General features: G+C 35.7%; 1 protein-coding gene and 1 pseudogene across 1 annotated transcript; one reads left to right on the top strand and one right to left on the bottom strand.

Moving 5' to 3' along the window:
• Nucleotides 1–308: 308 nt before the first annotated feature.
• On the top strand, nt 309–20,488 carry LOC120615821 (cell surface glycoprotein CD200 receptor 1-like). Its single transcript, XM_039879069.1, has 5 exons — nt 309–327; nt 17,304–17,624; nt 17,743–17,991; nt 19,345–19,468; nt 20,419–20,488. Exons 1-5 carry the CDS (start codon nt 309–311, stop codon nt 20,486–20,488), a joined length of 783 nt encoding a protein of 260 aa, XP_039735003.1.
• Nucleotides 20,049–20,167, bottom strand: LOC120615889 (uncharacterized; annotated as a pseudogene).
• Nucleotides 20,489–24,788: the final 4,300 nt, after the last annotated feature.

Here is a 24,788-nt window from a genome sequence, read left to right on the forward strand (position 1 = left end):
ACAAACCTTTCTGCATCAAAGCCTACAGGAAAGATAGAAATAAAACAGTGAAAATAAACTGCATTGATGAGAGAATAACCTGGGTCTCCCAACCTGACCAGAATGCTGCCCATCAGATTGATCTAGTGACCATCAGTCATGATGTATATTGTGGGTGTACTCATGTAATGCCTGATAGGAATTCCCAATATGGCTATCCCTGTGTGAAGCACATCGATTGGCAGAATGTTATATTCAGGTCCAGGACTGAAACTTAAAATTTGCCCAAGATTCTGGAAGACATTCTATCCTTAGCTTGAAGTTGCAAGATGACGGAGCTTGGAGAAAGTAGGAAACAAATTTGAACCCAGATAATCTGACTCCAGAGCCCATGCCTTTAGCCAACATACACTACAAGTAGATCATTAATAAATATTCACAAACTCTGTTGTTTTTTAATATTAAACTTGAAGCAATTTTTTCTGTCCTCACCTACAGTATCCTCAGAGGTGACCCTTTTTTTCAGGGATGAATACAACTGCAGTGTGCAAAGCAGTCATAGGGAAGCCAGCTGCACAGATTTTCTGGGCCCCAGAGGAGATTGTTTTGCTGAGTGTGAACCTCAGATTAATAGAACAGTGACTGTCCAGAGCACATGCCACTGGGTAGGCAACAATGTATCTTAAGTGACCTGCTGTTTTACATTTGTCTGGGAACAAGAATATAACCATCGATGAGTGGGCTTGTAGTTACTGATCTGATCATCAAAACTTCCCAAACAGGAGTCATCACCCACTCCTTTATTCTGCTATCTCCTCAGGAAATTCTAATTGGCTTATATTGGATTTTCTTATTCTATCTTCCACTTATTTTATTTCTGCTTTCCTGCATTTCTTTGCTTTATATCTTATTATTGCATTGAGATTGATGTTTTTTAGATTAATCTTCTACTTTACTATTTCTGTTTTAGCTGTGTCTACTCTGTCTTTTTCAGTCCATCCATTGAGATTTAATTTCAATGACTATATTTTTCATTTCTAAAAATTTAGTTATTTTATTTTATTTTCTGTTTTTTTTTCTTTCCTTTTTTAACTATGTTAACCAATTGTTATTTTATGCTGGTTTTCACAATGTCCTATTATTTGTAGTTATTGTGGTGCCAATTCTCCTGTTGGCTGCTACAACAGAGTTATGGAATTATAGAAGAGACAGTGACCATTATGTGGTAAATGGAAATGGGAAGAATCCAGAGACCACTTTACACAAGAGATAAAATTTGAATGAGGCCTGAAGGATAGATAAGAGTTTAAAGTTAATTGGCTGACAAAGAATAAAGGGAACATTCTAAATAAAGATGACTTCATATACAAAGACAACTATTCATGAAATTACTTGGAAGACATACAGTGTAGGAAGAGTGGGTAGTGACTAGAGCAGTGTTATCAAGGAAACAGATTAGTGTTTGCCAAGGGTAGGATGGGGGATTGGGTAAGTTAGTGACTAGTTAGTGGGTACAGCGTTTCCTCTTGGGATGATGAAAATCTTCTGGAACTTGATAATGGTAATGATTTCACAACATTGTGCATATACTAAAGGACAATGATTTATACACTTCAAAATGAGTAAAATGGTGAAGTTTAAGTTGTTTATAGTTACCACAATTAAAAATTGAAGTTAGTTATTTTTAACATACAAGGAAGAAATCTTTAGGGACACTTACAAATGACAGAATAAAATTTGTTCGTAATTTTATTTATTTTTTATTTTAAGATAATCATAGTAGATTCACAAGCAGTTGTAAGAAATAGTGTAGGTGGATTCTATGTGGTCTTTACCCATTTTCCTTCGATGGTAATATTTTGCAAGACCATAGTATGATAACAACAAGGATATTGACAATGATACAGTCAAGATACAGAACAGTTTCATCACGTCATCTTCAAATAGGAACAGTTTTATTTCTTTCTTTCTCATGTGTATGCCCTTTATTTTCTTGCCTTGCCTTATTGCATTGGCTAGAACTTTCAAAAATATGTCGAATAAGAGCTGTGAGAACAGGCATCCCTTCCTTGTTCACTATCTTAGGGAGAGAGTATTTAATCTTTCATATTTAAGTATAATGTTAGCTGTAAGTTTTTATAGATGGTCTTAATCAAGTTGAGGAAGTTTTATTCTTATTTTTCTGAATTTTTATCAGTTGATATTATGAACTGAATTAATACATTTGTTTCTTTGAAAAATGATTTTATCAAAAAATTTTAGAACACCATAATGACCGTAAAAACAAATAGTTCTCTAGAATGGTGGTGTCCAATATATTAGCTATTTGCCATAACTTCCGTTGACTACTTGAAATGTGGCTAATCTGAGATAAGATGTGGCCAACTGTCATGGGAGATAAGGTGAGGATATGTTGTAACTGGTCCTCCACAATGGAAGGAATCAAAAATGGCACTACTGGTTTGGTGTGTATTCATTTTCTAAGGCTGTCTTAATGAAGTACCACAAACTAATTGGCTTAAACAATAGAAAGTATTGTCTCGGAGTTTTGGAGGCTAGAATTCCAAGATCACGGTGTCAACAGGGTAAGTTCTTTCTGAGGGCTGTGTGATTCTTTTAAATACAGTCTCGGTTCTTCTTAGCTAGAAGTCAGTCAGTTCCTATTCTTGAACATCTGATTAGGTCCACACCCAACCACTTTCTTATTTGGGCTCTCACACTCTGGGCCATCTGCCCTAATTGCCCCAGGACACTATACCAGACAACTAGGAGCAGCCTTTTTGTCCTGGATCCTGCAAAATTATTTAAATTAGTCAATAGAAGGGAATCCCTGAAACCTAGTAAACTTCGCTCCACTCCACTTATCCTATATAAATTGTCCCCTACAGTTTCAGCTTGCTGTTACCCTCTCCCCAGGTACAACCCTTGCGTGCATCTTTCTCTCATTAGGTGCTACAAGTAACAGAGTTCTGCCTTATCTATCCAAATCATTGTGTTGTGTCCTACTATCAAAGAAACCTTAAATGGCAGCCACTCTCAACAAAAGGTTCTAAAATCTATCCAAATTAAAATCAACAGGCACTCTCATTAGTGCTTTCAGAGACTCTTTCCCTGTAGAGGCTTTAGCAACCTCCTCTCATAACTTCTGGAGTCTCTGGACTACCTCTGATGGCCATAAGTTGTCAATGAACTTCACATGCAAAAATCTGCCCTTCTTGATCCTGTGCTATCTACCATGAGAGCAAAAACTGCTGACCACATACTAAGTTTTCCTGGTAATAAAGGTTCTCATAGATTCTGAACCTGTGACCCTCCATACTCAACTGTTGATTATGCCTTGAATCACAAAAGCAGAATCTCAAAGCTTGTTATGGCTACTGAGACTTCCTTGATACAAGATGGAGCCAAACATGGGCCCTTTTGATTATTCCATCTGCAGGAGTGGTAGTCTGCAGAGTCCTCACTCCCTTGCCAGATGCCATGGTGCTGTAGAATGTCACCCCCTCTCCCAGACCTCTTGATTATCTGGGATGTACTTTGGAATTAACTGAATTAATAGCAATAGGAGTTCCTAGCCTGTAGGGATGACATTGCCACCATCACAAGCGACCCACATCAACTAGACTTGTGTTCACTTGAAACCTAGTACCACATTGCAGATGATATTATCCCAACCCAATACCTTGAAGTTTGAAATGACTTTGTCCGTTGCTCAAGAAGCAACTTCACCCAGGGCACTGAGACCACCAGCCCAGCAACTTTCATTGTCTACTTCTCCTAAGGCACTGACAAATTAGACACAGGACATTTATTGCTTGTGTTCCTTTGATATTAGGAATTCTATTATGTTTCTTAAGCATTCTGTTTGCTTAGCCCATAATCCTGGTGTACTTCTTGCTCTCTGCCAAAGTGTACAACCCCAATTCTCATGTTTAAAGGAAAATCTGGTAGAAGGTACTACTGTTTGTGTTAGTCTAAAAATGAATGGAGATTATTACTTTCTCCAGTAGGCAACTGCTTATACAGTTTCACTCCTCAAGCCCCTGGGGAGAGGACCTCCCACTTTCCTGCACCTTTCCCTACTTCCCACCTCTGGTTTGCCACAAATTCCTGCTTGTATCTTTGACCATGACCACCATAACTACTTTTTCCTAGTTACAATTGCCACAAACATATACCTTACAGAACTATCAGTTCATACCCTACAGCAATGTAACTGTTGGACATGCCACTTTGAACAAGGGAATACACCAAGATATTATTGTCATGAAAAAACATAACTCATACTTTTAATATACTTTACAACTCAATCAGATATTGTAAGAAATCTTGGAAATTCCAGATCTGATTTCTTAGCGAATGTCATCTGATGGGGGACTTGGTTATGGACTGGCCTACAAGGACTCCTTATACTTCTACTTGTTGTCCTCCAATTTGCCCTTGTAATTAGATGTTTTCTATGCAGTTTAACTAAACTGCATAGAAAATATATGTACTACTTACCAAAAGTCTCCTCTATTTGGGCAACTCAAATTCTTCAAATAATTAAGCTCAAAACTGATGTGAAGATCAATGAGTCAATTTTAATATAGTTTTGAATTTTTAAAAATGCTGTCTAGACTCAATTTTGAGGCCCTGACTAGAGGACGGTCAGTTCCCCTTCTTGTGCAGCTAAGTCCATACCCCAATTACTTTCCTTATTTGGGCTCCTCACACTCCTGGCCACTGTGCCCCCACTCTCATTACCTCAGCAAGGGACAGCCCTATAAACAAACACACAGACATCTGAGAAATTATTCAAATTAACCATTCCAGGAGCCCTGGACACCCAAACCCATCTTACTTGTCATATGTAACATGTATACTACAGTTCCAGTTTGGTGGAACCATGTCTACGAGTACAAACCCTGTGTGACTTTTGTATGGCAGCCATCTCATTTTTGAAGCTTTAAGAGTTCCACTTTTCATATCTTTATGTTCCAGCATCAAAAAAAAAAAAATCTTAAAGCTTCTAAAACAGAGAGGAAGATTCTTCCTTGCTACTCTCCCAGCTTCTGGTAATCTGCTGGACATCTTTGGCATTCATTGGCACCACTAATCTCTGCCTTCATCTTTACATGGCATTCTCCTTGAGTGCATGTTTGTGTCCAAAATCCTCTTCTTATAAGGACACCAGTCATATTGGATTATGGACCAACCTACTCCAGTGTGGCCTCAACTTAACTAATTACATCTTCAATTACCTTATTTCCAAATAAGGTCACATTCTGAAGTGCTAGGGTTTAGAACTTCAAGATGTGAATTTTGAGGGGACACAATTCAACTCATAAGAGGAGGTAGTTATTAAAGCCATGCATATATTTATCCTATGACTCCTCGGTTTTATTCTTAGGTATATACTCAGTAAAATAAATACATATGTAGACCAAAAGATATGTACAAAATAAAAATATTTATATACTTTGAACTGGAAAAATTAAATTCACAGAGAAATGAATAAATAAAATATGGTATATTCATTCCAAAACACAATGCAACATTAAAAAATAAATTATGTGAAGAATTTTGTTTATATGAAGTTCAAAAGCTGGCAAAATGATGATAGAAGTTAGAATAGTGTTTATGGAGAAGGGATATTGACAGAGAAGGAGCATGAAATAAAGTTCTTGAGTAATGAATATGGTCTTATCTTGGTTTTGGAGGTGATTTTCTGAGAGCATCTATATGTAAAAATTCATCAAGCTGTGCGCTTAAGATTTGTATATTTTACCATATGTAACTTATTCTTCCAGACATGCTACTTCTTAAATGAATTGCTCTATAATTTATTTTGTCACTTCAGTGCTGTGGGGGGACGAATGAGTAATAAGCATTGGCTTTTTTTGCTTTAGTACTCAGCAAAACTTACTGAGGTTTCCTGTCAGTGATCCATCACCTAAAAGCATACAGAATGGAGATGGAGATAAAGATAAATACATAGCAAACTGGTGAAGAAAAACAACAAGCAATCCTGTTAACTGAGGGTAAGCAACTGTGACCAAAGAAAGGTTCACTGAGTTTACTAATTGATTTACAGTGATTTTTTGTTAAAGAAGAAAAACACTCCAAATGCATACTTTGGGGAGGACTTCAACTTTGGCAGTACTAATCTCCATCATTATCATGGTGTCTGGTAAGTCTGATGCTATGACATTTTCAGCCAAAAGTAAAACTATCTTTTAATAGTGATAAAGATGCTCTTGATCCACTCATAAGAGGGTTTATTTCTCCAACGGTTTATTTGCTGCATTATCCATCAAACCTCCTTCTAATTTGCCTTACCAGTTGACTGACCAGTGCACTGACCAGTTGACTAGCTGAGTTCAGTACAATAGTGGGGGCCCTGGAATAGAGTGAAACTGAACTTCTGTGACTAGATAAAATGTAGGGGTTTCCCCAGTTGTTTGGTTTGTATTTTTATTGTCTTACTTGAATACTTATTTTTGGACCTTAATGTTTATTATTGTGTAATTATTTTTTAATTAAGTTTATTGTGATGACATAGATTAGTAAAATTATATAGGTTTCAAGTGTACAATTCAATAATACATCATCTGTATATTGCATTGTGTGTTCACCAACTAAAGCCAAATCTCCTTTCATCACTGTATATTTGACCCTCTTTACCCTTACCTACTTCCCCCTTCCCCTCTTTTGTCTGGTAACCACTAAACTGTTGTCTGTGTCTATAAGTTTTTGTTTGTCTTATTCATTTTTTGTAATTACTTTTTTCTCTTTGCTATTTCTAATATTTTTAGCCCTGAGGCTTAAAAGAAAACCCTAAACTTCTATTTGGGATTTTTAAATTTTAAAATAGAGGCAATAAATTTATAGGTGCAATTTGTTTCAGAAAATGAGGATCAAGAAACATAAGAATATATAAATGATAAATAATTATTCTGAATAAATGTTTTTAAGCTCTCATCAGAATTCTTATACAAATGGACTTTTATCCAAAAGCCTAAAGAGGTAGAACATATGAGTGGAGTGGTTAATTAGAGCAAGCTTGAGCAGCCGGAAACAAGTCTTTGAATCTTTTCTGTCTTTTCTGCCATTACTTGCAATAATTCCAAAGAAGTTCTATAACATTCTGAGGAAATATGGAAATGCTTTCCACAGGGCTATTGCTGGATCATATAGTAAGAATGTTTAGTTCTGTAAGAAACCATTAAACTGTCTTTCAAAGTTGGCCATACCGTTTTGCATTTCCACCAGCAATCGATGAGTGTTCATGTTATTTTGTATCCTTGCTAACATTTGGCATTATCAGTGTTCTGGATTTTGGCCATCCTATTAGGTGTGTAGTGGTATCTCATCATTATTTTAATTTGCATTTCCCTGATGACAGATGATGTGGAGCATCTTTTTATATGCTTAGTGGTCATCTGTATATTTTCTTTGGTGAGGTGTCTGTTAAGGTCTTTGGTCCATTTTTTTCCAACAACAGTTTTCTTATTGTTGAATTTTAAGCATTCTTTGTATAGTTTGGATAAATATACATATTGATATATAACATATCCCTTATCAGATATGTTTTTTGCAAATATTTTCTCCTCATTTATGACTTGTCTTTTACTTCTTGTTTCTTTTAGAGTAGAACATTTCAAAGTTAATGGAGTCCAGCTTATCAAATCTGGCTACAGTCGTCCCCTTTGCAGTCCTTTTCTTCAGTTCATTTGGCACCTGCTTTCAGTTCAAATGAGCTGTCCCAACTGCATCAGTCCTGTTTTGTTGTAATTCTCTGAAAAGCATGAGGGATATATGACAAACTTTGGGGATAAGGCTAAGACTGTAATCTGTGAGTTATCTCAGGGTAAATAGTGCAGTCGCAAGTGCCGCTAGTGATCATTCTCAGGACAAATGGGAAATGGGTTAAATCTAAGATTTTTAGTTGCTCTGAAAATAAGTTTTAACAGAAATTTTTTTAGGGGTGTGGAGCAATATAGTCCTTGGAAAAATAATTTGCATATATAGTGGTATTTTAAAGAATGTGATCACTCAAGTCAATAGGGCAGATTCAGAGAAGTTGTGTTAACTTCTCATTACTTTTTTATGGTTTAAATTTTACATGTAATTTTATCATAATTTTACCTCAAAGTGCTTTTTGTGTCTTGGAGTTATGTCAATGATCCTTATTCTGATTTTTTTCCCCTTTTCTCCCATCTTTTACATTTTTATGTCACTGTAATTTTTCAGGTAGGATAAGTAGAGAATCAATGGGTAAATTGAACTTTGTTGTGTTTTCCTAATTTGCCTAGATTTTTTTTTATTACATTTTTTTCTGTTTTTTAAAAATTTTCCTCTTTTAATTCTTTAAACATCTTCAACAAATTTATTTTATAAACTACATTCAATAATTTCAATATCTGAATATCTGAGTCTTATTTTTCTCTTTAGGAATAAGAAAAGGCAGCCAATAAAGGGTACATTATCTAATTTCGTGGTCCTGCATTTCTTCCTGTGTATTATAATTCTGGAATGTGAGCTCATGATTATGCGGCTCTGAGTCTGAGAACTGGTTTGATTAAGGAGACTTGGTGAAGGAGGATCATGATTTTCCAATATGGCAACTGATCTGATCTTTCACTCACTGCGATGGACTGAATGTTTGTTTCCTCCCCAAACTCATATGTTGAAACTCTAATCCCAATGTGATGGTATTTGAAGATGGAGCCTTTGGGAGGTAAATAGGTCATAAAGGTAGAGGCCTCATATGGGATTAATACCTTTATAAGAATAGACACAAGAGAGCTTGCTTTCTCTCTGTCTTTCTCCCTCTCCCTCTGCTCCTCCCATATAAGAAAACATTGAGAAGGCAACTGTCTACAAGCCAGGAAATGAATTTAACCAGACATAGGGTCTTCTGGTGCCTTGATCTTAGACTTCAGAGCCTCTAGAACTGTGAGAAATAAATATTTGTTGTTTAAGCCACCCAGTCTATGGTATTTCCATTGTAGCAGACAAAACTAAGATGATCACTTACTCTTGATTTGGTTATATAGGACAAACCATATTCTCTCTGACTCCCTTTCCATATTGTCCCTAAGAACACCAAGGTTTATTTAGCTTTTGCCACAAATGCTTCTGGTCAGTCTTTTGTTTGTCATTCTGGCCTTTCTACTGTTTATGATAATTATATCCGTCTTGCCTCTGACTGTTAAGAGCTATCACCTTGTCTCTGGTTATTACAAAATCCTATCATTTCCATTGTCATTAGTGAGCCTACTTCTAGAACAACTCTTACTCTTAATCCTGGCTTACAAAAGAACCACCATTGAGCTTCTCAATGATGCCAATGCTCTCTTCCCTTCCTGCCCTTTATTAGTGCATTTTTTATTGCTTTTGTCAAGGAAGTGTTTCTGGAACTTCAGGAAAATATAGTCAGCTGTGAGTTTTCTGGATGATATCCATTCTAGTAAAATTGTCATATAAGATACAAAAGCAAGACACAACTATATATTGTCTATGATAAATGAATTTAAATGTAGACACAAATAGGTTAGAAGTAAACAGATGGGAAAAAATATACCAGACTAACACTAATTAAAAGAATCCTGGAGTGGCTAAATTAATATCAGATAAAGTAGGTTTCAGACCAAAATATATTACCAGAGATAAAGAAGTACTTTTCTTAATAACGAAGGGGTTATTTATCAAGAGGACCTAACAGTCCTAAACATTAATGAATCTAATAACCAAAATTCAAAATGCATGAAAAAAAACATAGAACTGTTCAAGCCCGGATATCGATTGATGGGGCTGTGATTCTGTTTTGGTAATTCAAATTAGTCTTCTGTTTACTTGACCTAAAACTTTTCTGCTCATATAGATCAAGTAAGAATTTATAGACTGCCTATCTATTTCATTTCTCTTAGAGACACCATGTTAGCTAGCCAATGCCATAGGTCTCTGAAGGTCAGACCATTTCTTTGACTCCACTGTCCATTATAAGAACCACACTCACCATGTCTTTGGAGACAAAGTGCCATTACTTGACCATGACACTCCAGAATCCAATTATCTTTCTTGCATTTAAGGATTAAACTTCAGTGGCAGCAGTTCTTACTATGATTTCTAATCTACAAAAAAGAGCAACCACAGAACCCTTAAAGAATGTTGGAGTTTCCTTCCATAACTTATTTCTCATAGTCGTGAAAGGTCACCCAGGGTGAGTGAGTCAGTCTTACATGATAAATCTAATTTAACATTTCAGTATCATTAGTCTTTAGATACCTCCCTCTACAGTATATCAAGGCAGTTCAGGAATTAATTTTAATTTCGTGTAGGCTACCATTTGGTCCATGTTTTAGCGCACCAAATAGATGAACTGTTAGAGCCCTTTCTAATCCCTCAAGCTACAGCATCCAACCTAGAATGTTTGCTTAGTGAACCCATATCAATAAATTTAGCCTGGTCTAATTTTTTGTTTCTTTTGTCATTATCCCAAGATAATGTGTAAGAATATTCATTCTTACACTTATTTTTAGGTTTATAAGTGTATTAACTGAAAAAGTCTTGTAGTGTGTAAGGCATCTCCTGGAGGGTCACACTTTGTACCTCACTCTTGGGACCTAGTTGGGACTTGAATCTAGTTACAGGTCTAGATGTGAAGAGAAGTGAGGGGGTCAGGTCTGAAGAGAACAACAATGTCTTTCCAGGCAACTACCTCAAGATAGACCATTACAATTTTTGAGGTGAAGCAGGGTTAACTTCTGGTGGCATTAAAAGGGCTGCTTTTATGGAAAAGAAGACTTAGCAGAATTTAAGGGTTTGACGCTCCCAACTTCACTGGAATCTGTTCATATATTCCCATTCTGCTTCCAGGATCCCATTCCTTCTCAATCAATTTCCTCATTTTAACAGAAGATACTCTGTAAGTTCAGGAATTTGTGTTGTAATTCAGATGGTCACAGAATAAGTTTTATTTTTCTTCTTTTTTTAGAAATCCCAGCCCTGCTGCTATAAGAGATAATGGTTTCTTTCAAAGCAGACATAAGAACTTTCTGGTCATTTATACAGAGCTTGAGATGGGAATTTGATGCCCTAAACTCATTCATTCCCCTCTCCTGCCCCACTTTCTCCAGTGCAGTCAGGAGAAACCAACCAATCTTATACTAAAATATTCTAAAGTATCAAACACATAGTTACCCATACCTTTTATAAGTATTCGATTAGGAGTATCCAATGGTGATATTTTGCATATCTCTAATGCTACATCATGCTGTGGATTATTACTGCCCTCTTTACCACTAGAAGTAGTATCATTAGTACCTTTAAGTCTAATTATATTAGAAAACCAATTCCAGAAAACCCAGAATGAACTCAGAAATATTATCCTTAGGAATCTGTTCCTCTAGGCCCACTCTTGGTACTAAAAATTGGTAGCAGTCAGGACTGTGAAACAATTAGTAGGAAGTGTGTGTGTGTGTGTGTGTGTGTGTGTGTATTCAAGAAATTGGTTTATGCAATTGTGAAGGCTGATAAGTTTAAAATATTTTCGGGTAGACTAGTAGGCTGGAAATTCTTGGGCAAGAGCTAATGCTGCAGTTTTGCAGCAGAATTTCTTCTTCCTCAGGGAAACTTTAGTTTTATTCTTACCCTTTAATTGATTAATGAAGTCGCCAACTATATTGAGGATAAGATCAACTGATTGTAGATGTTAATCACATCTACAAAGTATCTTCACAGCAACACCTAGATTAGTATTTGATTGAATGATTGGGTATAGCTTAGCCATTCTGAAACATAAAAACTAACCATCACAGAAGGAAATACATTATTTTTCAGGTGCACATGGGGTATTTACCAAGGTAGACCACAAAATGAGCCATAAAACAATTCTCAATAAATTTAAACTTATCTAAGTATTTTTTAAATTAGATTCTAGGTTATGAAGATCAACAATGGTCTTATGGTTTCTTTCTCCTTTGCCGTTTTGGCTTTGGGAGAATTTTTCATATTGTTTTGCAAGTTTAGTGATGCATTGGAAACAGGGATTATTATAGTTCATCTAACACTTCTGAGTATTTTTTAGTAGGAGAGTTTTGCCTCTCTTTCCTGTGATAGTTCTGGAAGTCTAAAACTTGACTCCTGTGCCCTCCATTGTGAACTCTTCCACTGATTAGAGGTGTGTGTGGCTAGCAAAAGATCAGGAGGGGCTGATCTATGATAATAGCATTGGATGAGTCATTTATTCAAAATTATGTAAAAAATTTCAAAACCTGATAAAGCTTTTACTTAGCTATGGTATCACTTTTGATTTCTTTTTTTTTTAAAAGGTTTTATTATTATTTTTTTTGGTAATGGTTAATTAATTTAAGGCATTGAAAATATTTTGTCATTATCTTATGTAAAATCAGGGGATTTTTCTCCATTTAAGTAAGCAAAATGTCTTATTTTTCTCTATATTTCTTCTCTAAATATTTTCTAACTGCAGGTAATAACTTATTCCTGGTGACACGATCGAAAATTCAAAGCCATCTAAAACCACCTGATAATGGTAAAGTACTCACTCATTAGCTAGTTCTATGGGAGGGAGGGTTTGATCATCAGCAGAAATATTTGTATGATCATTAGCCATGTGAGCAATTGTAGTAGAAATCCCTCTGTACACTATTGCTTGAAGATCATACATGGACCTATTTAGCCAATTTAATTCAAGAAGAAGAAGAACAACAACCCTATAGATTTCTTACTAGTACAAAGCATTGTGCTGGTAAAACAGAAGCTACAAAGATGAAGAAAATCTACATGCCTCCTTAAGTGGTAGATGGAAATACCATGAATTATATGCCTCCTCAAGAGGTAGATGGAAATACCATGAATTATGTTCAGGACAATAAGATGAGCACTATAGATACAAAATCTACGTATTAGAGAGTAGCTTTTGAGGTGGCTCTGGGAGGATCCATAAGGCAGAAATAATGAGAAAAGAGAGGCTAAGGAATCACTGTAAACTAAGGTACAGGTAGAATATATATGAAATGTTTGGTCAATGGAAGCAGTCTGGAGTGGCAGGAGTTTAATATGCTTGCTGGAGTGTAGTAAGAGGTGAGCCTGGAAAGTCCAGTTCTAGTTATATAGTGATACTTGGTAGGAAAGATAATTAAGAAGTCAAAAGATGAACTGAATGCATTAAAGAGTAAAAAACTAAAATTTATACACAATTCCAAGAACTTATTTTTTAATGGGCGAAAAAACTTATTAGTTTAAATGGGATAAAATAAATCACAAATATACAAAATGTGGGGAGAAAATGATATATAACCATGAACATTCTCATATATTTATTTATTTATTTATTTATTTTTCCATGTTCATGGTTTTTTAGTTTTCTCTTTGCTATTAAATTAGAAAACTTGGATGAAATAAATTTTCTAAGAGAAAACTAAATAACCAACTTGGCTCAAGAAGAGATAATAGACATAAATAGATCAATAATCATTGAAGAAATTGAGAATTATCTCCAGAAAATGTATAGCCTGAGATTATTATATAAGATAAATCTTTTATATCCTTTACATCTTTAAGGGATAGATAATATCTATGCCATTTATGTTTTTCTACAAGATGGATAATGGAAAAATGTTTTCTAAATCTCACAAGCATAATTCTAATACCAAATCCTAACAAAGTTAGCATATAAAATAATTTCTAGGCCAAGTTCACTTGTAAATGTAGCAAACTAATTCTATTGAATCAGAGCCCCAAACCTATGACCTCATCTAACTTTAATTACTTTCTTAGTGATCCCACCTCTAAATACAGCCACAGTGACAGTTAGGACTTCAATGTATGAATTTTGGGGGATCACCAACACACATGTTCCCCCCAAGTTCATGTCCTTTTTGCTTACTGTGTTGCTATTCCTTCCATGCCATCTGTCCCACAAATTTTAACTCATTCCAGAATTGACTCTAAAATCCAAAGTCTATTTAAATTTCATCTAAATTAGACAGTTCAGAAATAGATAATTTTATAGACAAATTTAGTGTATATTAAAAATCTCATTTAAAATTAATGGGAAAATAATGGACTACTTAGTAAATAGTATTAATTCGACTGTATGATGATTTAAGAAACAATTAAGTTATATGTTTATAGCACATTTTTACTGGATTAGTTTCCATTCTGCCCCAGCCACACAAGTTTTCTTACTGTTCCTTGAACATACCAGATATGGGCCTTCTCCAAGGCACTTTACATCTGCCTGGGACATTTTACTCCAGATATTTCTATGGCTAGTCTCTCACTTCCTTCAAGTCTTTTCAAAAGCCACCCTATAGTAAAATAGCAATCCTCAATTCCTGTGGTAACCATCTTCTAAGATATCCCCCATAATCTTTGTACCCTTATATAGTCTTATCCCATATCGTATCAGGATTGGTCTGTATACTCAGAAGTGATGGTATGTCACTTCTGAGAGGATATTAAAGACATTTCAGCTTCTATCTTTGTTTCTCTTTTCTTGGATCATTTTCTCTGGGGAAGCCAGCAGCTATGCCATACGGTGCCCCATGGAGAGGCCCACATGTTGAGGAAATGAGGTCAATAGCCAGGAGGAGTTGAGGCCTCCTGCCAACAGCTACATGAGTTAGATCAGAGCCAAACCTCCAGCCCAGTTAAGCCTTCAGATGACTACAATCCTGGCTGAGATCTTGACTACAACCTCATGAGAAAAAACCTTGTAACAGAACCATTCAGCTAAGTTGTTCCTAGATTCTTGATCTCAGAAACTGCGCAAGATAAAATATAAAGTACGGGAGTGGCTTTGGAACCAAGGAACATCTAGAAGGACAGCTCGAAAGACTAAATTGCCTTGAACAGTCTAGTCTGTTCATAGAAATTTTGAGTTAAGGAGGTAGCTGGTGAAGGCTTAAAGGAAAGGGGGAAAATCTTACTGGAAATGGGAGGAAAGAGGGATCCTTGTTATAGAGTGGAAGAAAGCTGGCATAGTTGTTGTCTGCAGTAAGGTGAAGGTAGAAAATAGACTTAATGAGCTGGGTGCACTACTAGGTAGATTTCTGGCTCAAGTATTAAAGATTAGTACTTCTTGATGCTTACAGTAAAATGCAAGAGAAAAAAAGACCTGCTAAATAATGGACTCTTAAAAAGGAGGCAGACCTTGCTAGTTTTGAAGATTCCTAGCCTGGCAAATGATGTTAAAAGTAAAAAATGGCTTCTTAGCAAAGCTTAACTCCAGGGCACTCTCAGGAAAGTGTGACTTAAAGGTAAAGACAAAGATGTGAGAGTAAAATTATTTGTTAGGATCTCAGGAAAATAAAAAGAATTTACTAACAGTACCCTTCGATCAGAGAAGTGGACTTCTACAGTTTAAGGGTATGCCTCACTAACTTCCCAATAAATACTAAGGTTCTGAAAAGCTAAGGGCATTGTCATCTCAGCAGAAGCCAAAGGCAGAGGAAGACTTATTTCTAAGAGATTAGTGGGTGTGGCTGTCTTCTAATTGAGTGAACCCCAGTAAAATTCACAGCGTATCCGAAAAGTTTCTAAAAGAATTACATCAGCAGTTTGTAATGAAATTTACAAAGAAAGTACAAAATAGAAACAGAATGTTGAGCCCTATAATTCTACTGGCACAAAGCAGGCTAAGAAAATTACAGTGCTGAAAATATGTTAACTTTCATAAGAAAAGAAGAGATGACTCAAAGGACAGAACTAAGAGTCCAGTAGAGAAGCTAAGAGTCATGGAGAATAAATTTTGGGCAGGATTAGGGCTGTGTCTTAGTCAAGGAACCTAAATATTTCCCTACTGGATTTCAGAACTTCTGCAGATTAGTGAATTCCATGTGCTTCTTGTTCCCCACCACCTGCCTTATTAATTATTAATTAAACCACTTATGCTATGATTTCATAATGTCTAATGTTAAAAATGTGATATCTGAATTTTCTAAGAACTTGAACTATGTTGCAAATGCTCGTTTACCGTGAATTTGACTTTCTCAGTACCAGATGATTATTTTCATTCACTAGAGATAAAACAATGGTGTATTATTGGGCATATTTTAAAAACCACACTTGAACATTAAGAAATACTATCAGAGATAAATGAAAAGAAAAAGTAGTTTAGAAATCCATTTTCTTCTGGTTTCAAATTGAACAACTAGCTTCCCAATTATTGAGTGTGATATGTTTGTTCTCTTAGCAGAAATCTGAAATTATTTCCCAATGAAAATTTTTGGAAAATTTTCTGGGTCCATATTTGGTCTAAATATCCAGTACTATTTGACAGATTCACCAAATAATCACTGCCATTCCTGAAGACCTACCTTTGTAAGTTAACAAAGAGTAAGAAAAGAAGGCCATTTAAGTAAAATTTGTCCTGTGGCTCAAATGATCCCTGGGATATAAATGCCTTGGAAATGGACTGCAATCAAAGTCATCACATATGAATATAAAATAATTATTAATTCTAAGATTATATTTTATTTGCATTATTTAAAAATAGTGATTAAAACCTTAAAAGTTGATAGTTTCAATGAGTGTTAAATATCCACTTAGTTATAGAAGGGTGTTAAAATTCTGTCTCTCTAAGTTCCATATCCCATGTTGAATTGTTTGGGAGTGTGCATGACTGAACAGGAAGGGAGGAAGTAAAGAAGGAAGACCTCTTGATTTTGTTGACTTTCTGATTCTCCAAATAAAAAATAAATTAAAAAAAATTTCCCATTTGCTCAACCCAAATGCCATCTCAGTTATTTTTAACACCATATACTTGCAACATTTATGTTTGTCTGAAGTACCACTCTTAGGGATCAGTATTTAGTTCTGATATCACTGATTTATTCTCTCTTATCAGAACTTAGGAGGCCACAACCACATCACTAATTGTTCCATTTTCTATCCTGAGGAGCATGAGTTATAAAATAAATCTAATGGTCTCTGACCAGAACATTCATTGTCTTTGCCTTTTAATTGAGAATTGTGTGTTCTTGGTCATTTCGTAGATATCAAAACTCCTGAATTAATTTCAAAATACTTAAAATATTTTTTACACATATAATACATATTGTTTACCTAATAATACACAATATAGGAGAAAATGAGTTAATCTTTGGATTCGGTGTCATATGTTATGTACATTTTGAAAATGCTTAATTTTTTTAATGTAAGTCTAACATTTTTGGAATAAGACCACCAGCAAGTAATGTTCTAGTACAACTTCAATGTAATATGTTATGGAAAATTTAACACACTTATTTACCAAGCTTTTTTTTGGTCTTTTCCCAATCATTCTTTGTGTGTGTATGTGTGTGTGTGTGTAGTTAATGTTTCCCAGTCTGTACTGGTGGATACAAATACAAAGGTCGTGCTCCCTTGCCATCCTACCCTGTTGAAAACAGAGTTGACGACATGGGAAATAATCCTCAGAGACAAGCCTCCCTGCACCAGAGCCTACAGGAGAGATACAAATGAGACCAGGGAACTAAACTGTACTGATGAGAGAATAACCTGGGCCTTCCGACCTGACCAGAATTCTACCCTTCAGATTGATCCAGTGGCCATCGCTCATGATGGGTATTACGGGTGTCAGACGGTAACACTTGATGGGGATTTCCATGTGGGCTATCACCTCCAAGTGTCAGGTAAGGGGCATCATATACTGTGGCATTTCAGATAATCAGATTTGGGACTGAAATAAATATCTCTAAATTCCATATCTTATGTGTTAAGACTGACGTATTTTTCCCTACATCTCTGCAGTGGCCCCTGAGGTGACCCTGTTTCAAAGCAAGAATAAAACTGTGGTGTGCAAGGCAATTGCAGGGAAGCCAGCTGCACAGATCTCCTGGACCCCAGAAGGAGACTGTGTCACTGAGCAAGAATATCTGGACAATGGCACAGTGACTGTCCAGAGTACATGCCACTGGGCAGATAGCGATGTGTCTACTGTGTCCTGTTCTGTCTTCCATTGGACTGGCAACAAGAGTCAGTCCATAGAGCTGAGTCAAGGTAAGTGCCTATTTCTTTTAGAGTAGTGAACTTGATGCTCAACTTTTTCTTTCATTGGAAGATTATGAATGACCAAATAGAATGTAAAGAAAACTCGAACTCCTAATTTGTAGATATTGTCTAAAACCTATCTGGGAAATATCTTAGTATGTTAGAGAATTTATTCATATTCCTTTATCAAATAGAAAAAGTTAATTTAATAATTTCTTTCCTGTACATTCTCTAAATATAGTGTGGTGGTCATTAAAATATTATTTGATAATTTAGTGATCTATAGGCTTTTACTTTGAGATTAATTATTTCTTATAGTGGTCACCATTTTGTTACCTTGAGTAAGAGACAAGTTTCTTTCCCCCTCCTTTGTCATCTAAAACTAGTTCATCAATTTATTCACCAAATATGTGTTGAATGTTATTTATATGTTTAAAGCTGGTGATACAAAAATGAAAAGACAGGGGCTATATCTTCCTATTATTCCAGGAAGTATAATCTGGTAGGAGCACAGCTTTTGGTGTAACATGACTTTTCATTTTCTAGCTGTGTGATCTTGAATAATACTTAATTTCTCTGTCTCATGATCTCTTCATCTGTTAAATGAGGATGATGGTACTACCTCATAGAGTTATGTGTTAATTGAATAAAATAATATGTATACTGACCATAGAGCCTAACATAGTTGGTGTTCTATAAATATTAGCTATTATATTTATTATGTTAACAAATATTAGTTATTAATATTAAAAAATGTTAACACTAATATTTATTATATTAATACATATTAGCTATTATACTTGTTTTATAATTATTATTAAAAATTATCATATTCTATTAATTATTCCTCATAACATCTTTTACATTTATTCTTTTTTTGCAACAGCTTTATTGAGATCTAATTTATATACCATACAGTCTGCCCATTTCAAGTATATTCACAGAATTGTGCAACCATCACCACAATCGATTTTAGAATATATTCATCGCTCCAAAAAGAAAACTTGTACTCTTTAACTATCACTCTCCAATCTTACCATCTCCCTCAGCTTTAGGCAACCACTAACCTACTTGCTATTTCTATAGGTTTTCTTATTTTAGACATTTCATGTAGATCATGTAATACATGACCTTTTGTGACTGGGTGTAAAAGACAGACATGGTTCCTGAACTCTGTCATGAAAGAATAATGCATTAGCAACATTCGAATCATAATCTAGAAAGTGTTTCGATTTTGATAATCTGTGAACTTCTAGGAATATTTATTTTTAAAGGCTCTTTTAAACTATTGACTCTAATACATTTATTAGAAGAATTCTTGAAATGACTTTTTCCTCCTGCCTGCATTGCCTATGTTTAAAGGTGTCAGAATCCTGAAATTGCCCATGTTGTATCTACTGGTAATTCTCTATGTGAAATTCTCTATTTTCTTCGCTATCCTGGTCATCGGGACGTTCATCTACTTCCAGAGGATAAATGGTTGCAGGTAGGAGCTAAAGACGGAAAAATATAGATTGATTAGAAAGAAAGCATCATTGTAAGACTTTGAGTTTACAACATCCTGGGAAAAGCTTGATGCATTTTTTGACACATTTGGCTTATTCCCCCAAATCCTTTCTTGACCTCAAAGCTTTGTTAACGACTGAGAGTCCAGGCACAGGGGCCTGGTAGCACTGGGGGCAAGAGCTTCTGCTTAATTGTAGTTTTTCCCAGGGAAGACCTATTCTATACCACTCTTTGAGAATTCCATGGGAGAGATGAAGTTTAGCTGGGGCTCCTTAAGTGTTTACTTCCCAGTTTCTCTAATTTGGAAGGTTAGTATTTATTCCTGCTTAATTATGTATTTTATGTTTTTTTCCTAGAGCATGAAAATAAAAAATCTGGAAGTCAGTTTAGATTTGACGAGTTTTCACAAAAAAATAGCCAATTGAAATCAGCCTTCGAGTTCAACATCCAGCTCAATTGCTCCAGTTACTCTTGATATCATTGTGTTTATGAGAACCGATGTGATAGTTTGCAAGGCCTATTTTGTCAGCTTACAAATCCCTTATTTTTTTTATTTTTTATGCCTACAGCACCTGGTCTTCCTAGGTGCTCTCCCATCCAAGTACTAACCAGTCCCAACACTGCTTGGCTTCCGAGATCAGACGGGATTGGGCTTGTTCAGGGTGGCATGGCCATTGCAAGGCCTATTTTGAATCTATCTAAATCTAAATCTAAATGTAAATCTAAATCTAAATCTATATCTATATGTATATCTAATATATAGTTATATCTAACCTATATCTATAACTATGCCTATATCTGTATCTATCTGTGCAAAATATATATATATGCAAAAATGTGTGTATGTGCAAAACATATATATATGCAAAAGCTTGCTGCTTGCCACCATAAATGCCTAGGGTGACTCATCCACTTTCCTCTTTGCCCTAGTGAGTTTTTATTTGCAAATGACCCTGCTTCTTATCCTAAAGAAGAAGATGACTTAGCCAAAATCAAATAACAATGCTGTGCAGTTTTCTACACCTCTACAGTCATTTGGATGGCATTTTCATCCTAGCTTTTTGTTTCCTCTGCCCACTTGAGATGGTAATGAATGTTACAATGGCAGGAGCCACTATAAACACTGCCTTCAAGACAGCCTGTAGCTGACTTCCCATTCCTTTCTTTTTTGCTGGCTATTAGTGAGGCAGATGTATTGCTTGTTTGGACTGATCAATGAATAAATAGCCAGGTGTTATTTCTAGCAGTATGTGCATGTCTGAAAAAATTATAAATTGACCCCAAATAAGGAGATATTAGAGTCATTGGAGATAGAGCTGAATATCACTTAACCTTTTAGAGCTTCAGTGTCTCAAGCTCTTTCTCAATTCTCTTTTGTCTGCACTCCAGGCTGGAATGAATTAGTGGTGGTAAGAGTAACAATGCTTGATGAAATCCTAACATCTTTTAGCGCCACTGTAAACTGGAACCCTATCTTCACTGATACATATGATAAGCCTATAATAAAAAGTGTTATTTTAGTTGAAGGGAAAACTTCTTATGGAAAGTGTCAGGTAATTCGAGCTATTTTATTTTTTAGCAAAACTTTAAGGAAGAAAATGAATGCATATTACTTGGAGGATACTACATAAGTAGGATAGTGTAACTATTGGAACGAATAACTGCAAAATCTTGAAATATTTACACAACAAAACTTTAATTCTTGCTCATTTCATAGTCCAGTGCAGGTTGCTGAAGCTAGGGCAGGGGGCAGGAGTGGTTCTACTCTCAGCTAGCCTTTTATCCTATGGTCCCGCCCTTCTCAGTATTTCCCATGCAGCTTGGAAGAGAGAAGAGAGAAGAAGAAGAAAGAAAGAGAAGAGAAGAGAAGAAGAGAAGAGAAGAGAAGAGAAGAGGAGGAGGAGGAGAGAGGAGAAGAGGCAGGGGACAAGAGAGAGAGAGAGAGAGGGAGAGAAATTTTATGTGGGAGATTTTTATGAACTAGGCTTGTAGTGGTAATCAATTCTGCTCACATATTATTGATTAATACTTGTCATATATGGCCATATTAACTTCTACATAAGTTGGAAGATGTAGCGTATCTTCCTTGGAAGAAATAGAGTCAGATTTTAAGTACATTTAGTCACTTTACACCTTGAGTAAAGAATAGGCCAATGTTAAGACTAATATCTACTCCATTTGTAATTGATCATGGGTCAAGAAACAAATTAGTAAATAATATCACGTATAATTTATATTAGCTCTTTTCTCTCCTTTTTATTGTAATTTCTTTAGGGTTAAAACAGGGCATAGAACAGAAAAAAGTCTAGTACCACAATTCTGTAACAGACTCAAAAATACTGTGGCACAGATTGCTAGTTCAATACTGCTCATCTTCCTCTTTTCCTTTGTGGTAGATGATTGTATTCATGACTCTAATCTTCACCCCTCCCTTTATCCATATAATTTATCAGTGACTTTAGAGTTCTTTCTACAAAGAGAGTGCATATTTCTCCACCTCACATAATTTACTTTGGCTAATCAAATGGGGCATAAGTGATAGTGTATCAGTTTTGAGCCTAATTCTCAGAGTTCCTGCCTGTTTCTACATGCTACTTGGTGGAAACATGCCTGGGCTAGTGTGTTGAAGATGGGAAACATGTAGAGCAGAGCTAAGTCACCCCAGTCCCACCCCATCTCACTGCTGAGGCCAGCCCAGACAGCCCAATTGTCAGCCATCTCCTAGACATGTGAAGAAGCTCGGTAAGATCAGAAGAGCTGCCTGCCTAACATTTGAGCACTGTGGGCCCAGCTTCTAGGGCTCCTAGACATTTAAGCAGTTGCTGCCATGGAGGTTTTATGGTTGCTTATTACACAGCACTATTATGGCATTAGGTCTCTGATACATTGCTTAATAACATAACTCCGATATTATTTAGTGTGGGGACATACTTAGCTAAAAGACATTTCTCAGTTTCCCTTGCAGCTGAGTATGACCACTGACAAAAGTTTTCTCAAATGAGATGCAAGCATAAATCATGTGTGATATTTTAAAGAAATATCTTTATGAAGAAAGGAGACATCCTCTTGTGTTTTACTGCCTTATCTCCTTGACTGCAACATTGGTGTGATGACTGGAAGTCCAGCAGCCAACTTGGGTGAAGGGGGACAGTGAAGATGGAAGCCACCCCCTATCATTAGGGAAAAGAAAGATGGAAGGATCCTGGGCCCTGATGACCATGGAGTTGACCGTACGAAACTTAGAGTACTACATTTAAACTTCTTTTGTGTGAAAGCGAATAAACTATTTTGTTCAGGCCACTGTTATTTTGGGGTTTACTCCATATGCAGCTGAACTTAATCCTAATTGATACAAATATCTAGTTTGCCAATCTCAAGGTTTGCTGTCAGTCTTATAACAGAAGGCTATGCTTTATTCGTATATATTTTCATGGCCAATTTTCATTTTTCCTCTAAAGATAATGAAACACATAACTTTAGAACATAGTAATCATAATTATGAAAGCCATTCTCCAACAGTTCCAGAACTGATTGTTATGTAAACTCAAAGAATGCTGTGGGCTTGTGGTAGGAAAGGGCTTGGGAATCTGGAGTATGCAAAGATTTAATAGTCAGCCAATCCCTAGACACAGAGGACAAGTCTGCATTGTAGAACTGGAAAGACAAAAATACGTTGCAAGCTCTTAGAGAGAATATGAGGAGGAGAAACAGAGGAACTGAAATCTACTGGATTTGATTGTGTTAACACTTTTCCAGTGAAAGGACTCCATCACTCCTGGAAGAGTTTTATCTGAATTCGTGCTCTTTCTCTGTTGCATTCTCATTGCCATGATTTTCTGGATGATGTTAGATTGGAAAAGTAAAAAGCTACAGCTTCCCCCAACTTCCTACTCCTGCATAAAGATTAAAAATATGTTTTTTTTCTTTTCTGAACACATATGCATATATATAAATGCACAACAAAATAATTATGGTCTTAAATTGAGGGAAATTGGGAGCAACTTTTAGCAAAACACAGTTGAGAGCCACTAGATGGTGCTTCAACTTACTTCTTTTAACATTTTGAAGCAAGCTAAAATCTATTAGCTTCAGATAGTAATCCAGCTTTTTTTCCCCTCTACTTTTCCATACAACTGCTCCTCTATTTACTAATTCTTTAGATCTACTTAGGTGGTTTTGAAACAATAACAGAAGAATTAAAATTAAGGAGAAAAGAGATTTTTTTTTCAGTTCCAAAACTTGAACTGTATTATCCCTGTTACTTCATTTTAGTAGAAACATTTTGTTTATCAGATGAGATGGGGTGAATATTAATAGGCTCATTTCAGGGAAAGGGTAAATGTGAGGTTCTGTTAGCGGTTAAACCAAGGTTGATCCGTATTTCTTGAACTGGAGAGTTGAGATCACTGGATCGCTAAAAGACAAATAGCTGCTTGTTAGTATTAATTGCATAAATAGCTATAATTAAAATTATCTGGCCTTCTTTACTTCTTGGGTCCAACTACACAACTCCTCCCCCATTATCTTTTAGAGGCATACATGATATTCTAAAACTGAAGGGAAACTATAGTTAAACGAGGCAAACTTCCTCATTTTATGAAAGAGGAAATTGAGACTCATAGTTAAGTGACTATTTACGTTACTAAGTAGCCAGCTGGAGTGTGAACTTACTTTGCTTGCTAATGAGAGTATTCACAAAGTGAACTTTACAGTTTGTTTTGCTTAGAGTGAGACTTGGGGTTCAAGAAAGAATTTATGAAGTCTTCATAAGAATCACAAGATGAAAAAGTAAAACAACACATAAACTATTCATTAGATTAATTACTACTTCAAGGAAGAATTAGATATTATTGCTGTTACAAAATTAATTGAGCGTCAACAAATACCAAGGACATTACATGCCCATCTTTGGTGTGTGATATCACATCTACACTTTTAGAATACAAATACAATAGAGAGGTTTTAAAAATCTGCTTGTTTAAATCTTACTTTAGTCCTTTCTACAATCTGGAAGCAAGAGAAGAGGCAAAAAGGGAAAACTTGTCTGTTTAAGGAAATACATCGAAAGTTTAGACAGGAAAGGATACCAAAACGAAGGGAACTAAAATGATCAGAAAAAAATAAGTGTTCTGTCTGGGCTCCAAAGACAGGAGTTTTGGGGGCCCTTGAGGAATCAGGTAAAAGAAGAAATACATTAGGCTTTTGCTACAAAGAGAGAGTGGGTTGGTCATAAATTCTCTATGAAGAAATAGCAAAGGAAGAGGGAACTCTGCCATGTTCTGGAAAACACGATTTAAAGA

The sequence above is a fragment of the Pteropus medius genome, unplaced genomic scaffold (assembly GCF_902729225.1).
Source record: "Pteropus medius unplaced genomic scaffold, Ma_sr-lr_union100, whole genome shotgun sequence".
Classification (NCBI taxonomy): Eukaryota; Metazoa; Chordata; class Mammalia; order Chiroptera; family Pteropodidae; genus Pteropus; species Pteropus medius.

Bases quoted from the DNA above. Each gene is read 5' to 3' on its own strand.
- LOC120615821 (XM_039879069.1), top strand. The intron at 17,625-17,742 runs GTAAGGGGCATC...ACATCTCTGCAG, and splicing joins CTATCACCTCCAAGTGTCAG to TGGCCCCTGAGGTGACCCTG. The intron at 17,992-19,344 runs GTAAGTGCCTAT...CTATGTTTAAAG, and splicing joins GTCCATAGAGCTGAGTCAAG to GTGTCAGAATCCTGAAATTG.